The sequence below is a fragment of the Panthera tigris genome, chromosome B2 (genome assembly GCF_018350195.1).
Source record: "Panthera tigris isolate Pti1 chromosome B2, P.tigris_Pti1_mat1.1, whole genome shotgun sequence".
NCBI classification, from domain to species: domain Eukaryota; kingdom Metazoa; phylum Chordata; class Mammalia; order Carnivora; family Felidae; genus Panthera; species Panthera tigris.
The window spans coordinates 35858243-35876578 of record NC_056664.1 but is presented as its reverse complement, the minus strand read 5'-3'; the positions used below and the strand labels follow the sequence as shown (position 1 = coordinate 35876578).

General features: G+C 50.9%; 2 protein-coding genes across 3 annotated transcripts in view; one reads left to right on the top strand and one right to left on the bottom strand.

Moving 5' to 3' along the window:
* Nucleotides 1-396: 396 nt before the first annotated feature.
* On the top strand, nt 397-17183 carry CCDC167 (coiled-coil domain containing 167). The gene is made up of 4 exons (XM_007085237.3): nt 397-481; nt 14839-14933; nt 15114-15166; nt 16819-17183. The coding sequence occupies exons 1-4, from the start codon at nt 440-442 to the stop codon at nt 16920-16922; spliced, it is 294 nt and encodes a 97-aa protein (XP_007085299.1). The 5' UTR covers nt 397-439; the 3' UTR covers nt 16923-17183.
* Nucleotides 14926-18336, bottom strand: part of CMTR1 (cap methyltransferase 1) — a 54987-nt gene continuing 51576 nt past the window's right edge. The window contains exons 24-25 of one of the 2 annotated variants that reach the window (XR_006217618.1): nt 16486-16630; nt 14926-15120 (exon numbers count right to left, since the gene is read on the bottom strand). Coding sequence is in view for 1 of the 2 variants with exons in the window: in XM_042986245.1 (XP_042842179.1) it covers nt 16561-16630 (70 nt within the window). In the remaining variant the exon portion in view is untranslated. Of the gene's footprint in view, nt 15121-16054; nt 16631-18336 lie in introns of those variants that run through there. The other variant, XM_042986245.1, reaches the window with a different exon arrangement.

Sequence of the window (18336 nt, the reverse complement as noted above, 5' to 3'; positions counted from 1 at the left end):
GGATCAAGCCCTGCGTTGGGTTCTGCCTGAGTGTGGAGGCTGCTTGGGATTCTCTCTCTTTCTCTCTCTCTCTCAAAAAAAAAAAAAAAAAACAACAAAATAAAATGAAATAGAATGGAATGCGGTGAAAAAAGATGCGAAATGGTTTTGAACTAGAAAGAAAAGGAGCAACTCCATCCCTAGAGGGTGGGCCATTGCTCCTCACGGGCCAATCTAGCCATCCTCTCCACGCCCCTAGCCTGAGACCTCAAATTAGAGGTTGCCCCTCATAAACATGGCCGCCCCAAGCTGGCCACGCCCCTCAATAAGATGGTGACCTCCAGCAGCCCCACGCCCCCCGCCGCCGCCACGGCCAATGAGGGAGAAGCACGATTTTTGCTCATGCGTGGTGCCGCCAGTGGGTGCGTCCAATAATGACTGGGGGATCCCTGCGAGTAACATGACCAAAAAGAAGCGGGAGAATCTGGGCGTCGCTCTAGAGGTGAGGGGAGAAATGGGGGGTGGGCCGGGTCGTTCGTTGCCTTCTCCCCGCGGCGGGGAAGTGGGTCGGCCCGGCTGCAGGTTGGAGGAGGGGTGAGGGGAGAAAGTGAGGGTGACGCGGGTTCGGGCGAGGGACGTGAGGGGCCATAGAGAGTCCGAGGGGGTGCCCGGGGATGAGGGGCGGGCTGAGGGAAAGGCAAGTTGGAAAGTCCGAGGGGGCACCAGAAGTGAGGGGACCTCCAGGGGGAAAGAGACGTGGGGGTGAAGGGAAAGCCCCAAAGAAGGCGGGACACGGAAATAAGGAGGCCGTAGTGAAAACGTGTAACTGAAGAGGACGTAAAAGGGGCGGGCACTGGGAGGTGAGGGGGACCCCAAAAGCATGCCTGTGGATGAGGGAACCCCCGCAGAAGTGAGGGGGCCCATGCCGTTTACTATATTACTAAATGGCTTAAATATCCCCTGAGATAGGAAGTTTTCCCTCTGGGGTGCTGAAGCTTGTAGCTTGAAAATTACTTTGGCGATCTGTGGGATTTTGTAGAGAATTGTGGAATGATGAAGTTCCCAAAGAGCTTAAAAATAATTGACTGCATATGGAAGGGAAAGAAGATTGAAGCATATTGAGCAACTGACTGCTACATTGTACTTCATTTGCGTTCTCAGTCCTCGCTGTGGGCCTGTGAGATTTTTACAGGTGGGGAAACTGAGGTTGCAGATTGAGGCCAGGTCGAAGCACTGGAGGAGCTGAGAATCAGCACAGGTGATTTGCCCTGTAATGCATCTTGTTTCTTCTGGGTTACAGTTCCCTAGATTACTGTCCCAGTGCAAGAGAGATAGATACAGGGTAATAGTCTTCCTGAACTTACTACCAGTAAGTAGTTCTCAGACTTTAGAATGTATTAAGAATAATTTGTCAGCCTGGTAAAAATGGAGAGTTGTGGGGCACCTGGGTGGCTCAGTCGGTTAAGCATCCGACTTTGGCTCAGGTCATGATCTCCTGGTCTGTGAGTTCAAGCCCCGCACCAGGCTCTGTGCTGACAGCTCAGAGCCTGGAGCCTGTTTCAGATTCTGTGTCTCCCTCTCTCTCTGACCCTCCCCCGTTCATGCTGTCTCTCCCTGTCTCAAAAATAAATAAACATTAAAAAAAATTTTTTTAAAAAAATGGAGAGTTGAATTGTCTTCTACCCCGAGTAATTTAGTAGGACTTGGGTGTGTATTTTCAACAAAGAATCTGCTTTTTTTTTTTTTTAAGTAGGCTCCATGTCCAATGGGGGCTTGAACTCATGAACCAGAGATTGAAAGCCAAATGCTTTACCAGCTGAACCAGCCAGGCACCCCCAGGAAGCTCCATTTTTAACCAGCTGCACACACCCATGCCGATGCAGAAGGTTTTTTAGACCACCTCTTGAGAAATACTAGCCTACGTGGCACGAAAAAAAAGGTTGATGGAAATGTGAACCTCCCTCCAGAAGAGAATATGATTGGAAAAATGAGATAGCAGTGTGTGGTGGGAAGAGCATAGACTTTATAACCTGCATTAGGACATAGTAGGCTGCTGAAACAAATTCAAAAATTCAGTGGCTTCAGAAAGTTTATTTTTTTCTAATAGGACAGAGCAGGGATTGGCAGATGTTGTCTATAAATGGCCAGATAGTACATTTCTAGGCTTTGTGGGCCATATGTCTCTGCTGCAACTATAGTTGATCCTAATTATTCACGGATTCTGTATTTGTGAATTTGCCTTCTTGCTAAAATGTATTCGTAACCCCCAGATCAGTACTTGCGATGCTGTTGCAGTAATTCCTACACAAACCGGTGAAAAATTGGAGTCACCTGAGGCCCAGCTAAGGTCGAACAAAGCAGTGCTCTGCCTTCGTGTTTCATCTTATGCTGTAAACATGTGTCTTTTTTGTGGTCTGTGTAGTGCCATGTTCTTTGTGTCTCTGTGCTTTTTGTTGGTGATTTTGTTGTTTAAAATGGCCCTCACGTGTAGTACCCAAGTGCTATCTAGTTTTCCTAAAGCACAAGAAGGCTGTATTTGCCTTCCAGAGAAAATATATGTTAGATAAGCTTTGTTCAGAGATGAGTTATAGTGCTGTTGGCTCTGAGTTCGATGTTAATGAATCAATAATATATATTAAATAAGGTCTCTAAACAGAAACACAAAAAACAAGGTTTTGTATTGATCAGTTGATAAAACTGTTGTGACCAGAGGCTCACAGGAATCTAACCTGGTTCAGTATTTGCTAATTCATTGTTGGCAGTAACTGTAATAGAACATGACTACCATGAATAAGGAGCATCAACCATGCTTAGACAGGCTGTCTTAGCACAAAAGCAGCCATAGACAACGTGTGAATTAATGGGTGTGGCTGTGTTCCAATAAAACTTTATTTATGAAAAAAGGCAGGGACTGTATTTGGCCCCCAGGCCAACAGTTTACCAATCCCTGGTCTAGAGTACCAGGGCAGTAGTGGTTCTGCCATATTCCTCTCATCTTGTGACTCTGCGCTTCTTCAGTGCCTTAATTTCACCTCATGAATGAAACTAAGTCACATCCCATTGATGTGTCCACTGGCAGGGAAAGAGAGCAGAGGAAGCATAAACATCACTGTCTTAAGAGTCGTGGGCCCAGAGCGCCCACTTTCGGTTGGCAAAGATGCGAGCTAAGACTCCAGAGCTCACCTAACTGTAAGGGGGCGCTGGGAAATGCATTCATTGGCCAGGAGGCCGCATGCCCAGCTACAGCCCCATCACTGTGGAAGAAGGGCCTAGTGTGTTTAGTGAACAGCCTGCAGTCTCTATTGCAGATTGCAGTTTGCCTCAAGTGTGGTTTCGAGGCTCACATGAGACCATAATGTGTGAAATGCCTAGCTCACGCCTGGCTCAGGGTGGATAATCAACAAACAGCGCTCTTACGAGTAGCCTTTGTAGTCCTTTTGCAACCTTCCATCATGGCTTAGGCCCCACATTTGGACTTTAGTTGCCTTTTCTGTGGCATGAAGGCCTTAAACTTAACCGGAGATTAGAAATTCATTGACCGTGATCCCAATACGGATCACAGATGTTTTTGTTTGGCTGACACAGGTTTCTAAAATGTTTCAAATTTGGTGGGCATATGCTCTCCTGGTGTCTTTACTGGTCACGTTCGCCTTTTTTTTTTTTAATCTTGTCGATACTGATTTATTTACATATGTGATCTTGTTCTCTAAGGTTACTTTTTGCTTGGATATTCTAAGATTCGAGATCTATAACTGTGCACCTTAGGAAAAGCTTGGCATCTGGCTGTCTCCCCACCTGTTCCTCTGTTGCCCCCAGCAGATCTGAGTTTTGAATGTGCACTGATATTCAGTAGCAGGGGATATTGTCCTCTTATTAAAAGTCATGTGCTCAGAGCCAGTGAAGTGGTGATTTAATCAAAATGTTTGTTAATCTGACGAGTGCAATAAAACCCCCACAAGTGAATGATCTCAGCACCTGCAAACAGTCTCCACTTGTTGTAATGAACCAATTACCACTGCCTGCTTGGTGGTTCTCACCCGGTGGTTCTCACCCGAAGACTGGCTTGGGCCAGCTGTACTGGGCTGTACCAAGCAGTCACCTCCCAGGACAACCAAGACACCTCCTAGCCGCCTCTGCTTGTATCTCTTCTTAAGGTCTTTTTGTCCAACCCATTTGCTACTTTCCAAGATCTCAGAGTTGGAAAAGACTGGCTATGAGTTTTAGCTTCTGAGAGTTAATTCTGCATAATGAGAGAGCATTCAGATGAGATTGATTTTAATGTGTGGAAGGAGGGATAGGTGGCGTTTCAGTCTAAACTGATAGGATTTTGGCTGATACAAAACCTGTTTCTGTTTTTTTTTAATGTCTGACAGTAATGAGCTGTTGGTCACTGTACTTTTCTTTTGTAGCTACACCGTCCATTCAGGTTGGTGTCTTTAGATGTTTCAACAGCCAGTGGGTCTTTTTTTTTTAATTTTTTTTAATTTTTTTTAACGTTTATTTATTTTTGAGACAGAGAGAAACAGAGCATGAACGGGGGAGGGTCAGAGAGAGGGAGACACAGAATCGGAAACAGGCTCCAGGCTCTGAGCTGTCAGCACAGAGCCCGATGCGGGGCTCGAACTCACGGACCGTGAGATCATGACCTGAGCCGAAGTCGGATGCTTAACCGACTGAGCCACCCAGGTGCCCCATCCAGTGGGTCTTAAGAGATGTGTGGTGTCCTAGCTGACATCTTAAGGGAGATAACTGGCTTAGATCTGGTCCCCAGTACAAAAATCTGTCAGTTTGGAAACTTTTTGCTACAAGGTACAGGAAACTGACCTATATGGCCTAAGTAAATAGGAATATACTTTTTTCTCTCTAACAAATTTGGAGGTAAATGTCCCCTGGCATTTATTGGTTCAAAAGCTCAGCTAAGTCAAGGCTGGTATTTCTGCATTCTCTTAGCTATTTCCTCATAGTCACAAGGTAGCTGCCACAGCTCCAGTCATCATATCCAACTTTTAAGTCAGGAAAAAGGATAAAGGAACTACAACACTGTCCCTTTTATCAGCAACGCATAAGCTGTCCCAGGAGTCTTCCAGCTGACTTCTGGAACATCTCATTGGCCAGAACTGGATCATGATCACCCCTAGCTGCAGTGAGTCTGGGAAAGCACCTGTTGAGCTTTTCTAACCTCTGTAATGGAGGTGGGCAGAGGAAGAGGGGTTTGGGAATCAGTGTTGGGTTGGCCAACTAATAGTATCTGCTATAGGGAAGAAAAGTTAATGGAAGTCATTAGAATTCACTGGAATCCTTACCAGAAAAAGAGGTCAGGATCACTGAGGAGTAAGGAGAGTTGGTAAACTGAGGGGAGAAAATGGCCTACGCAGGATGAGCACCAGGAGGAAAGAACCTTGACATTGTAATTATTTGTTCGATGATAAGCCACTGCTGTAAACTCCCAGCAGGCATAGAGGGGCAAAAGCACCAAGTTGTTGGTTTGCAAACAGCCCCCTGACCTGGAGGGCAGAGAGAGACCCAAGAAAGGGCAGGCCACTCCAGACTGGTAGGTGGCAGGTTTAATAAGCAAGGGAACAGGGGCGCCTGGGTGGTTTAGTGGGTTGAGCACCCGATTTGGGTGATCTCGCAGTCCATGAGTTTGAGCCCTGTGCTGACAGCTCAGAGCCTGGAGCCTGCTTCGGATTCTGTGTCTCCCTCTCTGCCCCACCCCTGCTCACGCTCTCTCTCTCTCTCTTTCTGTCTTTCAAAAATAAATAAAAACATTTAAAAAAGTAATAAGCAAGGGAATTCACATATGAGGCTTGTCTTGGGTGGTGAGTAGACCTCCACACCCGCCTGCCAAATCTTAAGTTTGTATAGAGGCCTTAACTGGGTTCAGTCATGTATGCTGTCCAGATGGTCTCCACAACACATTGGTCTCTCAAGGCTATGTCCTTAGAACAGCTCCCACTGTGGGAACAGTGGGCAGAACGTACATTCCAAGGTCAGGGGAGGGGTGAGGAGCCTCCAATTGCCCTAGTCCTGCGCGCGGGTCAACCTGCCTGCGGTCACGCTCCCTTCATTACCTCCTGCGGCACAAAGGTGAAGACACAGTACTGGGATAGGCTGTGTACAAGGCTAAGGGGAACCTACCGGTTTTCTGAGACAAGGGGAAGCAGCAGCTTAGTGGATCATCAATATATATTTACTGAATTGGCTTGAGTGGCTGGAGGAAGCACTTGAACCCGCACCCCTGACGTCTGGGCCCCATTGAGTGGTTCACTGGTCAGAGGTTAGGAGGCCACGGTGGGGCAGGCAGCTGGATGCCTCCCATCCAGGGGCCGGGAGAGAGGCTCATGGCGTGCGAGACTGTTCAAGGGCCACTGACCATTAAGTGAGCCTCACCTGCTGCCAGGCGCAAGCGACAGGTTGCCGTTGGGCAGGTGATTTCTCTCGGCAGCCCGTGTCTGGCTCCGTTCCACTTGACGGGGGTCAGGAGACTAAAACCTCATTACCTAACACGGCTGGATGTCAGCATGTGTGGAGTGGCTGTTTGCCAGCATCTTAATTAATGAATTCATAAGGCATGGGGTGGATGCCAGTTCTTGAACAGTGCTTTGAGCCTTTCAGCGATGAAGAAGCTTTTGCTAATTTATCAAAAAACATATATTGGGGGAAAGAAGGGAAAACAAACCCCAAACAGCGTTCTGGCCTGGGGACAGCTGAAGGCCTCAGGCCGGGACTGACGTGGCTCTCCTCGCAGAGCTGCTCGGCACGCCAGAAGGTCTCGCGGGATCTCAGAGCTGCCGTGTGCTTCGGCAGGGCCCCTCGTGATCCTGACCCAGGGTGGGGGGTGATTCTCCAGAGAAATGACAAGCCCTTTGGCTGTCTGCTTTTCCTGGAAGTTGTTTGTTGATTAAAAACTCGGAGGGTTTACTGTCTTCATCTGCTCAGCCTGGGAGAGAAACTTCTGATGATTTGGGGAGCCATGGGTGAGGTTTTTGTTTTCTGAGCCACCTCCACAGAAAAACACCCCTTAAGCGGTGTCAGGGTAACCGGCCCTTTGGGGTTTGAGGCTGGTCACCCAGAAAATCGAGGCCGTGACCCCCATGTGACTTGGCTGTGTGGTCTGACGGCCTCAGATGGAAAGCCCCAGTGCTCTTGCCAGAGACCATCTGTGCAGGTGTTCTGGCCTCTTTACCCATTATAATAAATGTCCCAGGGCCTCCCTGATGTGTGAAAATGATTCCAGAAATCCAGTTCCCGGGCCACTGGGGCTGGAGGTGAAGCCACTGACACCCTCTTCAGGGCTGTAAATTGGCAGGTGAAAAGAAAGGCCTTGCCCCCCACTGGGGAAAGAAGGACTTGTCAGGGCTAACTAGACCACCTTTTCCTTCTCGAAACTGGGTCTTTTTGTGTGAATTTTGGAGGGTGCTGTGGCAGTTTAGGCAATCTGGGGGAGGGTGCCAGGGATGTTGAAGAAGCTGGAAGGTGGGGGCGGGGGCAATTGCCTTTAACATGAGGACAGGCGCTCTGCTCCTGTCTTACTGTCTCCAAGCAGATTGCAGTCAGGTTCTTCCCTCACTGAGAGTATCTGTTCCGTGGACAGAGACCAAGCAAAGCCCTCGTACAAGATTATTCAGAGTAGAGAATCTGTTGAAGCCAGATCAACAAGCTTAGATTGGCTTCGACTGGGATGTGGGATGACTTTGTTCTCCCGAACCCTTCTTTGTCATGAATGTTTTCATGAGGGATTTTGGAGAAAGAGCTTGCGGTATTGGAAGGAGCATAAGCTCTGAAGCAGAAAAACTCAGATTCAGATCCCCAATTCTGCCACTTCCCAGTTACATGACCTTAAAATCTCCCCACCGGGAGTTTGCTCCCCTCTACAACAGGGACAGTCCCTTCCTTGCAGAGCTGATGCTGACATCAGTAGCATATACGAAGCCATCTCAGACTGCCTAGCCTGGGGTACAAGGAGCGGAGGTTACGCCCAGGAGCTGAGTGGCTTCGGGCTGGTAGCTCTCTGCTTTCTTCGTTGGGGGTTGGGGGGGGCAGCTAACAGCACAGACTCCGACTGCCCAGTTCCCCTATGGGTAGCCCTGGACAAATGGCTTCATTTCCATGACCTTAGTTTCCTCATCTGCAAAAGGCGAATACAGGAGATCCCCCTTACCCGTGATGTCAGTTACCTGCGGCCAACTCGGTCTGGAAGCAGATGATCCTCCCCCTGACATATTGTCAAAAGGTGGCAGGCAGGTCAATGCTCCCTTGCAAAGCCTGCGTCATTCACTTCATATCATTCTCATCACGTAGGCATTTTGTCATCTCATATCACAGGAAAGGTGAATACAGTACATACAGTAAGATATTTTGAGAAAGAGACTCCATTCACATAACTTTTATTATAGTTTTACTATTATTGTTAATCTCTTACTGTGCCTAGTTTATAAATTAAACTTTATCATAGGTATGTGCGGATAGGAAAAAACACCATATATGTATATATATAGGGTTCAGTAGTATCTGTGGTTTCAGGCATCCACTGGGGGCCTTGGAGCGTGTTCCCAGCAGACAGGGGGGACCACTGAGCAGGGGGGACCACCTCATAGGGTTATCGTAAGCATTCCGTGAGTGAAGTGCTCAGAACAACCTGGAATATAGCTCATGCTATAGAAGTGTTGGCTGCTACTGGTAGTGTGATTTAGTTTTGCATGGACTTTCGGCTTCCAGAAGCTGCTTTGACTCATGCTGTGCCATCTAATACCCTGACACCATGCTCTCTATTAGCAAGTACCTGGCCAGGCAGGTGTGGGATATGCCCCGTGACCACTGTCTGACTTCGGAGGTTAACCTATTCTGGCAATTTCTGTCAGTCACTGGCCAGAAGCTCTTGAGAGCAAGACTGGGAAAACCAGAAATAACTTCCCAAACCGGAAAGTAGAGTGATCTGCATTGTAACCCAGAGCTAAGCCCTGAGGGTGCTTTCTGCCCTTTCCCAGAAGAAAGCCTGGCCCTAGACGGTGGTTTGGGGTAGGCAGGGAGTCACCTCCCAGGCCATCAAGATGCTCATGGGAGCACCATTCAGCCACCTTCAGTAGGAACACCTGCAGCAGAGAAGCAGCAGCCTGTGGCTCAAGCTTGTCAGCAGAATATGAGCTGTGCACAGGGCCCAGCAGCAGCCAGACCTGGGGCTGCTCCCCCACCCCTGCGGGGCCTGACCCGACCAGCGTGCTGGGCAGTTACCCATGCGTGAGCTGGCACCCGGGTTCACCGTCCCCAAAGAGGCTTTATTCAGGGTTTCGATTCCAGGAGGCTCCACACTCCTGAAAAAAGTGCCTCACGGGATTTCAGACGAATTTTACAGTTTCTCTTAACACAGTGGTTTTATGGCGTTATAGGACCCCAGGGAGACTTCCCGAAAGCTCTGAGAATAAGGTGTTATTCCCCAAGTCAGGTGGCAGAGGGGCTTTTCTTAGCTGGCTCAGGGCTCCTGAACTGCCGGGGCGGCACACAGAGCACACGGCACTCAGCCGCATCTGAAGGGCACTTGAGGAAGAGGCTGCAGGAACTCTGCCCCCCAAGGACTGGAAATGAAGAAGCCCTTTCTTCCCTTGGCACCTGCCAACAGGATCAGTGGCCCCACTTGGTCTCTGCTGACCTTGACTGCTGGGCTGACTTCAGATCTTCACCTTGTTGTGCAGGAAACATCCCCCGCTCTGTGGAGAATCCCTGGTCCTAAACTTCTCACTGAGCCTGCTCCTCTGCCCGCTCTCGAAGCCGCCCCCCAGGCTCTGGGCTCTGATGCCCCAATCCATGTTTGGGGCATCAGAAAGACAGCGGTTCTCATCCTGATGGCGATGGAATCACTTGTGGGCTTTCTTGTTCAAGTACACCCTTCCTGGACCCTGGTTCCAGGACCGCCTCTGGGACCTTCAACTCCTTCCTGTATCCTTCTGCCTCCCTACCTTACATACTTCTTTTTCCCTCCTCCTCTGCATCTTCCTGCCTGGGCTCAGACCCATAGTCCCCATGGTCTCGTCTCGGGGATAAGAACAGACTTTGCTACCAGGACACCCTGCACACTCCCCACCTACTTCTCTGTCCACTGAACTGCTGCACACAGGTTTTCACACCTTCCAGGTCCTCAACTCTGCGTGAAGTGCCAGAGGTCACAGCTAATGATAGCTCACACCGCCACCTTTCTGACTTCTGGTGTGCCTTTATATCTGTGCTTCACTGGCTGACCGTCATCTCAAAGACTTACAATATTCTTTTTCCCTGTATGAAAATGGACACTTGGTCTTCTGAATATAAACGTAATGCATTTTTTAAATGTTTATTTTGAGAGTAAACACACATGCGAGGAGAAGGGCAGAGAGAGAAAATTCCAGGCAGGCGCCTCGCCCAGCACGGAGCCCCACACGGGGTTCAGTCTCACGAATTGTGAGATCATACATGATCTGAGCTGAAATCAGGAGTCAGACACTTAACCACCTCAGCCACCCAGGCGCCCCTTGGTATTTTTTAATGTAATTTTACATCAGTATCCACTCTGTGCTCCCACACTGTGTCTAAATGAGTGCCTTGTCTGAGTCCCCCCTGGCTGTTACCACTTTGCCTGTGACAGTCACAGCCAGCAATGTTGTCCCCTTTAGCTCCAGAAAAGCCCCAGTACCTGAGCTTACCTCGGGCCAGCCGTGCTCTTCTTGCCAGTTGACGCTGTATCGTCCATTGGGCAGGAGTCCTAGGAGACACTATGGCCTCCAGAGTGTAACCTTCTCTTCCTATTTGAGTCAGTCCAGTCTCTTTGACAGTCCCTTTCTTAGTCCCGGGGCTTCACATTCCTGCTGTCGGCTTAACTGGATGCCAGGCCCATGGTGTGGCCAAACACGGTCTCCAATTGCCAGGGTCCGCCTGCCATTTCATGTCTCCTCAGAGGCCCATCTGTGCCCACACCACACCTGAATCTGTTCTGCCCTTAGGCACTGCTCTGGCCTCATCCTTGGGCCCAGCCTCAGCAGGCTGGTGCTGGCTCCAGAGCCCCACGCTTCCAGCTTCATCCTCAGACAGGAACATGAGGTTCCCAGCATGCTGTGTCCTAAGCCAGCGTGGTGGGCCAGCCTTTAGAGGCAGTGCTGTTTTGATGGTCTGTGCTGCAGGCCCCCCCTCCCCCGCCGAACCCCACCACAGACCCAGAGGATGGCCATATCCCAGCTAGAGGGTCTCCCCTTCCCACTGCTGCCAGCCAGTGAGGAGTAGAGATTCCTCTCCATCACACACCCCACCCACTTCTGTCTCCTCCTCTTACTCTCACCTCACATTAACTCACTTTCCTTTTTGTTCTCCGAAGATCCAGTGAAAGCCATTCTCTGCTAATAGTGATAGCACACACTTCTTTAACTTTTAGGCACTATTCTAAGCACCTTACATGTATTGCCTCTTATTCTGACAACAGCTTTTTTTGAAATATGAAACATTAACTTTGTTTTGCACATGAATAATAGGTGCAGAATTAAGGAAGTCCTTTAGAGGGCAAGTGAGCAGTCAGCTGAGGCACCTGATCACAGCCCACACTCCTTACTACCACACTTTTCAGGAACCACAATTTCAGGTTTCTGGGCACTTGGACTCCCAACTGCTTGTCCAGCTCTGACCCTATGTTTCTAGAATCTGCTTGACATTCATCTCTTTATTCTGGTCCTAACCCTGTTGTCCTCTCTCTTGTCCTGGCTGTATTGTCCTCTATTGCCTTTAGCCTGGCAGCAGAGAGAAAGCTAACCAAGGATTATAGATTTGCACTGGGGAATCTGCAAGGTGAATAATCCACCTTGAGAGTGTCATTGTGAGTTGACTGAAAACCCAATGAGAGGCTTCCTTTAAGGCCCACTTTCTAGGTCCTCTCCCCCACTTCTGGGCCCATCTTGAGTCAGTCCCACTCTGTAGCCACCACTCCTGACCCCAGTCATAACTAAAAGCTGCGTCCTGACCTTCCCTCCCTGCCTTCTCTGCAGCCAGGTTACCCTGGATCTTTGCACCCACTATTAAGCTGCTTGAAAGCTGCCTCCTGCTTCAGCAAATGCTGCAGGGTGGTTGCCAGCAGAGTCACCTACTGAGGACAGGTTTGTGGCCTACTGAAGAGCTTCCTGACAGTCTCAGCCTCCCCTCACTCGGCCCACATCAAGCAGCTGGGTTATAAAAAAAAAAAAAAGGGGGAACTTGCTATTTAGAAGGGAATCAGAGAGAGCTGTCAGCAGGACATAAATATTCATAGAGGGAGGTTAGAACTTGAGTCCCTAAAACCTTGATTTGTGTTCGTCCGTTTAAGCCTCATTAAAAAGTGGTAAATGAAAGTGGGGATATTCAGTGGAACTGCAGATAAATTGGGCTTGTTCAGATAAAGACCTCCTACTGCCAGCTCCACACGCCCTGCCCAGAGCACGACAGCAGATTGGCTTGGCCACTTGTGGTTTGCCAACCTCAATTTAACGATTTTGCTTAGCGTGAGTTCCCGGTCTTGTTCTGGGCCAATTACCACTTGTTTGGGCACCCGGTAGCCTTCCAGAGATGTTTAGGCGTGGAAATACCGAGCCTGCTTGGGGACATTTGAACCAGGACTTGGCCCAAGGAGTGGCAGGAAGACATCTGACGCAAGAGTGAGCTCTAAGGGAGGGTTTCAGGCTCTAGTTTCTACATGAGGCCTAGATGTATCTGTAGCCCCTCAGCCCCATCCACGTTCAACTGCAGTCCTTCCTCCGTGGCTACAAACACAAAGACTGCAGCAGGACAGGCTTTGTGGTGATCACAAAGGGGAGACAGACGGCCGCCATTCTAGGATAGGAGCTACAAAGTCAGGTATCCTTAGGAGCCGGGCAGTCACATTTGCAAGTGGAATGGGCCAGTCTGGGCTAGACTTGATCCCTGGGGTACAAGTTTACAACATCTGCCCTAGGGGTTCCCAGAGTATAGGAAGGTGAGGTTTAGACACCCGTAGCTGGGATGACATCGTGTGCAGTCAGCCTTAGGAGAGCCAAGGGAAGGAAGTGATACTGCTCCAGTCAAGGGCAGCAGAGAAGGCCTGTGGAGGGGGTAGCACTTCAAGAACTAAGCTTTGGGACCTAGCGTGGAATTTGGTGCCCTGATTGTGGTTTGCACACCATGGGATGGAAACAGCAAGTCTCAGGGCCCCAGGAGCTGGGCTGTGTGTGTTGAGGGTGCTGCTGGAAGAGGGGGCTGCGTGGCGGCCTACACCACCTGCTGTTCTCGTTCAGCTCCACTGACCATCACGTCACGCTCTTGCTGTTCCGAGCCTGACTGCCCAGTGCTTATTTCCCTGTAGTGCAGGTTCCAGGATAGCCTTCGGCCTCCCAAGGCACAGGCCCCAGCTCGTGGCTGGGGCTGTTCCCCAGGACAGTCCTTCCTTTGGTGCCCATTAGCAGAGAAATGACACAATTAACCAGGCAATCAACTCAGGGCTCTTCACTTGCTCCCTCCCACAGGGCCTTGCCTCTGGAGCTGCAGTTGGCAGGTGGCTGAGGCTGTAGGGAAGGGAATAGATGGTATGTCTAGAGCTAGGCGTTGGGACAAGGCAAAGTGGCTGACCCAGAAGTGGCTGGGATGGGTGCTGGCCAGGGAGAGGGGCAGAAGGCTTCAAGTGCATCTCTCCTAACACAGGCCTCAGAACACCTGCCTGGGACTCTGGGATCTGCACTTGTAATCATTGATCACTGTCTCTGCAGGGGCCTCTCCGGGAGGAACTGGATAGAGAACTGGCTGAGACCAGTTAAGGAGAGGGGTGCTCCAGTCTGACTCCTCGAAAAAGTCCTTCCCTTTGGGGATCCCAGCCTCCCATATAGAGGTCATATTTGCTATCCCTCTCCAGGGATGTGATGGAAAATTGAGCATCATGGGACCCCAGGCACTATTCAGTCACCTGCCACTGAGGGACACTGGGCCCTCTGAATCTTCCCACCGACTGAGATCTAGGCTGCCTCCAGCAGGGCAGAGGTACAGGAACAGACCTGGGCCCAGAGAGGTGGCAGATTAGACACCTGGAGACAGATGGACAGAGATGAACTTTCAAAGCCACATACATGATACCAGGAATCAGGCTTGAACGATCCAGTCCAGTATTTTAGAAAACATTTTCCTACAACTCACATTATTTCCCCAAGAACATGACTCTGAAACTATAATTAAAAAAAGGGGGGGGGGGGAAACTGATACCTTTGTCAGCCAGCCTTTGAGGAGCTTAGCTACTTTGCCCCACAAGCGACAGCTACCTTGATGATAGGCAATGTTTTTGCACAAGAACCAAGTCAGAAACAAGTTTTTGAGCTGTGTTTTTTTACAGTCCGTGATTTTTATTGATTCTCATGGGAAAATATATATATATATTCTTACAACTTAAAACTACCTTAAGTGTGTCAACGCAAGAAATACCTCTGCTTCTTGGCCCCTATATGTCTAATCCCCATCCCTCATGTGTGTGGAGTGCTGGGGAAAGGCAGGGCCTCCCATAGCAGTGCCTTGTTCCCTCCTAGACCAGGACTGTCTCAGGTCACTTCTGCTGTCAGCCTGGCCGGCATGCGTCCTGGGAAGACAGGGAGATTGCTCCCGACGGCCCCCCACCCATGCCTGGTCCAGAGAAGCAGGGCAACTGTGGGAACCGCACCACACCCATAGCTGTCTGCAGTGGGGCTCAGGCTGCACTGTGTGGAGGTAGAGGACGGCAAAACAAAGATGCTGGGGGGACGGGGTGCCGTCCAGGAAGACTCCTAGAGGCCCTTCCTCCCCATCCGAGGACCCCAACTGTTTTAAAAGTTGAAAGGCTCTGTCACCCATCTCTATCTGCCCATGTGCTGTGTGTTTCAGATCGATGGGCTGGAGGAGAAGCTGTCACAGTGTCGGAAAGACCTGGAAGCTGTAAACTCCAGGCTCTGTGGGACGGAGCTGAGCCCAGAGGCCAGGTAAGGCATCTGCCTTTGGCCCCTCATTCTCATCCTGGGGACCTGGCCCTGAGCTTCCATTTGCCCTACTCCTTGCCGCTGGAGATTTGGGCTCCTTGTCCATCCTGCCCCGGTGTGCCAGCTGCCCCTCAGATGGGAAGGAAGAGGGCTTGAGCCATAATACTCCTTCTCCCCTTACAGGAAGTCTCTGGAGAAGGAGAAAAACAGCCTGATGAATAAAGCCTCTAACTATGGTAAGAAAGTTCCCTTCCTTTACCAGCCCCATCCTCCAGGCCCAGGGAGCCCACCGGGTGATGGGGATCGAGAGGGTTCTTTGGGAGGGAGCCATCCCCCCCTGCTCCTCCACCGAGGCTGTAGGAACCCACTGTAGGCCCAGCAGCCTGGAAGGAGAGCAGGTTTGTTTCTTTGTTCCAGGGGAGATGGAGAGGCCTACGGGCCTCTTCTTCCTCTGTGGGATGAAGGGGAATGGCTGTAGTCAGGTTCAAAAGAGACTCTCATATCCACCCAGACTTGGGACATCTGTTCTCCGAACCCCCCCCCCCCCCTTCCCCTTCCCCTCCATTCCATCCCAGGATGAACCTCCCACTTGGGCAGCAGGAAGGGCTACTGTGGGTGAAGCAATGCTGCCACCTTCTGGGCGCTGGGGGCAGAGCCAGGTAGAACCAGGTAGGGTGCAGAGCAGGAAGGTGGCTGGTACCACCCCTACCCCCACCCTGCCCCAGCCAACCTCAGAGGAACATGGTCTACAGAGGCTCATCAGACTTCTCTGTTCTGTCCTCCCCGAGAGACCAGACCTGGCCAAGAATCAGCCCCAGAACAGTCCAGGTGACAGGGAACCTCCCAGAGGGACCAGTTTGAATCAACACTGTAAGCACATACACACCCCTGCGTGGGCCCCAATCTCAGTCTGGCCTGCCCAGCGCTGATTTACAGGTACATACCCACTCTTTTATGCAAGTAGGAGTGGGATATCCATTTTGCCTCAAGCCCAGCAATTTTTTTTTTTAATGTTTATTTTTGAGAGACAGAGAGTGAGCCGGGGAAGGTCAGAGAAAGGAAGACAGAGGATCTGAAGCCGGCTCTGCACTAACAGCGCAAGATGCAGAGCTTGAACTCACAAACTGTGAAATCATGACCTGAGCCGAAGTCAGACACTTAAGTGAACTACCCAGGTGCCCCTTAAGCCTAGCAATTTTTACAGCCGCAGCATCAACCCCATTTCCCTGAGAGGTACGGTACCTCAGTACCACCCACCTGCATGTCACACGAGGGGATGAATGGATTCAGTGTGGCCATAGGACTGGCCTCCTCTAGAGGCGAGCCCAACCACCTTGTGGGTACAAACTGCTTTCTTTTAGTGTCCCTGGTTCCTGCTTAGCTGGGTGTCCAACAGGGGGCAGGACTGGAAGCCCTGATGGTGTGGCCCCACCCTGTACCCGCTCCAGCGTCAGGCCCCAAAAGTCCCAGCTACCCCGAGTCTCTAGTTGGCCAGATGAGAACACCTGAAAGGATGAGCACCACGTAGCCCCCACCCCCAGCCCAAAGGACTCACCTGGTGATGCCATGCCAACACCTAGCTTGGCTTTCAGGTGTGGCCTTTTTGATAACCCCCTCACACACTCCATCCTCAACTTTCACTGCGTTTGAAGAGAAACGGCTGAGCAGCATTGCGTGGTGGGATTCCTTTGGGCCAGGATCTGTAGCCAAAAGGTTGTGAGAATCTGGGCAGATCAAGGATAGTCATTTTTATAGATAAGGAAGTGGAGAAGCTGGGAAGGAACACGTCTGCCCCTCAGAGCAATGTATGTGCCCATTTGTGAGAGAAGCAGACAGAGGAGAGTAGCATATGGGCCCAAACTACCTGTCCACTCCTGTTTCCTCCCAGAGAAGGAGTTAAAGTTGCTTCGGCAGGAGAACCGGAAGAACATGCTGCTCTCTGTGGCCATCTTTATTCTCCTGACCCTCATCTACACCTACTGGACCATGTGAGCCTGAGACTTCTCCAGAGTCAGCACGGGGTTCCTCCTTGGCCCCCTGGTCACAACCAAGCAGGCCCTTCAAGCCTCAAGACAACCAAGGTACAGGCGTATTTCTCCCCGACCCCGACACTGGATCAGGGCTGCCAGCCCAGCCCCTCTTCACTCCTGGTCCTGCTGTGGGGCCTGGGTCTCCAGAAGGACTTTGTGTTGATTCCCCTCTCAGCCCAAGGGAGAGGCAATAAAGAACAGCCAGGCTGCTTCTGTCTGCTGAGTAAATGTCATGGTCTGACTGCAGCTGGAGGGCAGTGGGGGTGGCACTCGGGAATCAAGGAAGAAAAGATGTTCAAGGGGAAGTGTTCAGCTTAGAACTCAGAAAGGAGAGGGAAGGCAGGGCTGCGAAGGTGAGTCCCCAGCTTAAGTGGGGAATAAGGAGACAGGAGGAAGCATGTAAAAGCCAAAACTATTCTGGGAGCCATTTCCAGGGCTTAGGCCTTGCACTACCAGTCCACCGTGCCCACCAAACACACTTTCTTGCCCTCCAGTCACGGTCGCTGCCTGTAATTGTGGCATGAAAAAAAAACAAAAACACACGCCATGCAGCAAAGGGTGACCAGGGAAGTGGTCATGTGGAGGTACCACAGAGTTTTAACCCATCTTCAAGAGGCAAGCAGGGCTGGTGAGGCCCGGCAGAGTGAGTAGGCGGCAAGAGCCATGGTAATGACCAGACTTACAGTGACAGTGGGCAGCAAATCAGGCAGGGTTGGCTGGAGTGAGGGCAGGAGCAACAAACACGGCCACCCCCCAACTCTGCTCCCAGCACCAGGGGCAGGAGTGGGAGGCTGAGCAAAGCCGAGCATAGTAGGGCAACCAGAAGGATCAGGGGCTTGGCCTGGAGACTACACCAGTTAGGAAAGTGGAGTTGCCCTAGGAGCTCAGGGTGTGAGACATCAAGGACCCTCAGGGCCAGGGTGAAGGAAGGAGCCAAAGTACAGCAGGCTAGAGGAGGCCAGCACCAGAGCTGTGGAGCTGGTGGAGCAGCTCTAGCCCTGGGCTGAGAGGGAGGCACCATCAGCACCTGCACACCTCACCCCAAGCACCGCCCCCCCACCCCCACCGGTGCAGGCACAGAATGGAGGGGAGGCTGGCCAGGGGTCAGTGCAACCGTCTCTCCCTCCCTCTCTCCCTCCGGTCTAGTGACACTAATTGGTCTGACACCTCTGTTATTTTAGTCACACAAACTGATCCTGGATTGTCACAGTGCTACCATGGGGTGAGCCGTGTGATTTATGTAAGGGAGAAGGTGCCTCCCTGCCCTGCTGGGCAGTAGGTTCTTTCATTCTCCAGTCCCTGCTTCCAACAGGAGCTGCATAATTTCCGGACTCTTCCTAGGTGGGGCCCCTCTCTAGCAGCAGGGCCCACAAGGC

What these genes read in the sequence shown, in the direction of transcription:
- CCDC167 (XM_007085237.3), top strand. Translation starts at nt 440, where the DNA reads ATGACCAAAAAGAAGCGGGAGAATCTGGGCGTCGCTCTAGAG. An exon ending in ATCTGGGCGTCGCTCTAGAG is followed by an intron (nt 482 to 14,838) that starts GTGAGGGGAGAA and finishes TGTGTGTTTCAG; the next exon opens with ATCGATGGGCTGGAGGAGAA. An exon ending in GAATAAAGCCTCTAACTATG is followed by an intron (nt 15,167 to 16,818) that starts GTAAGAAAGTTC and finishes GTTTCCTCCCAG; the next exon opens with AGAAGGAGTTAAAGTTGCTT.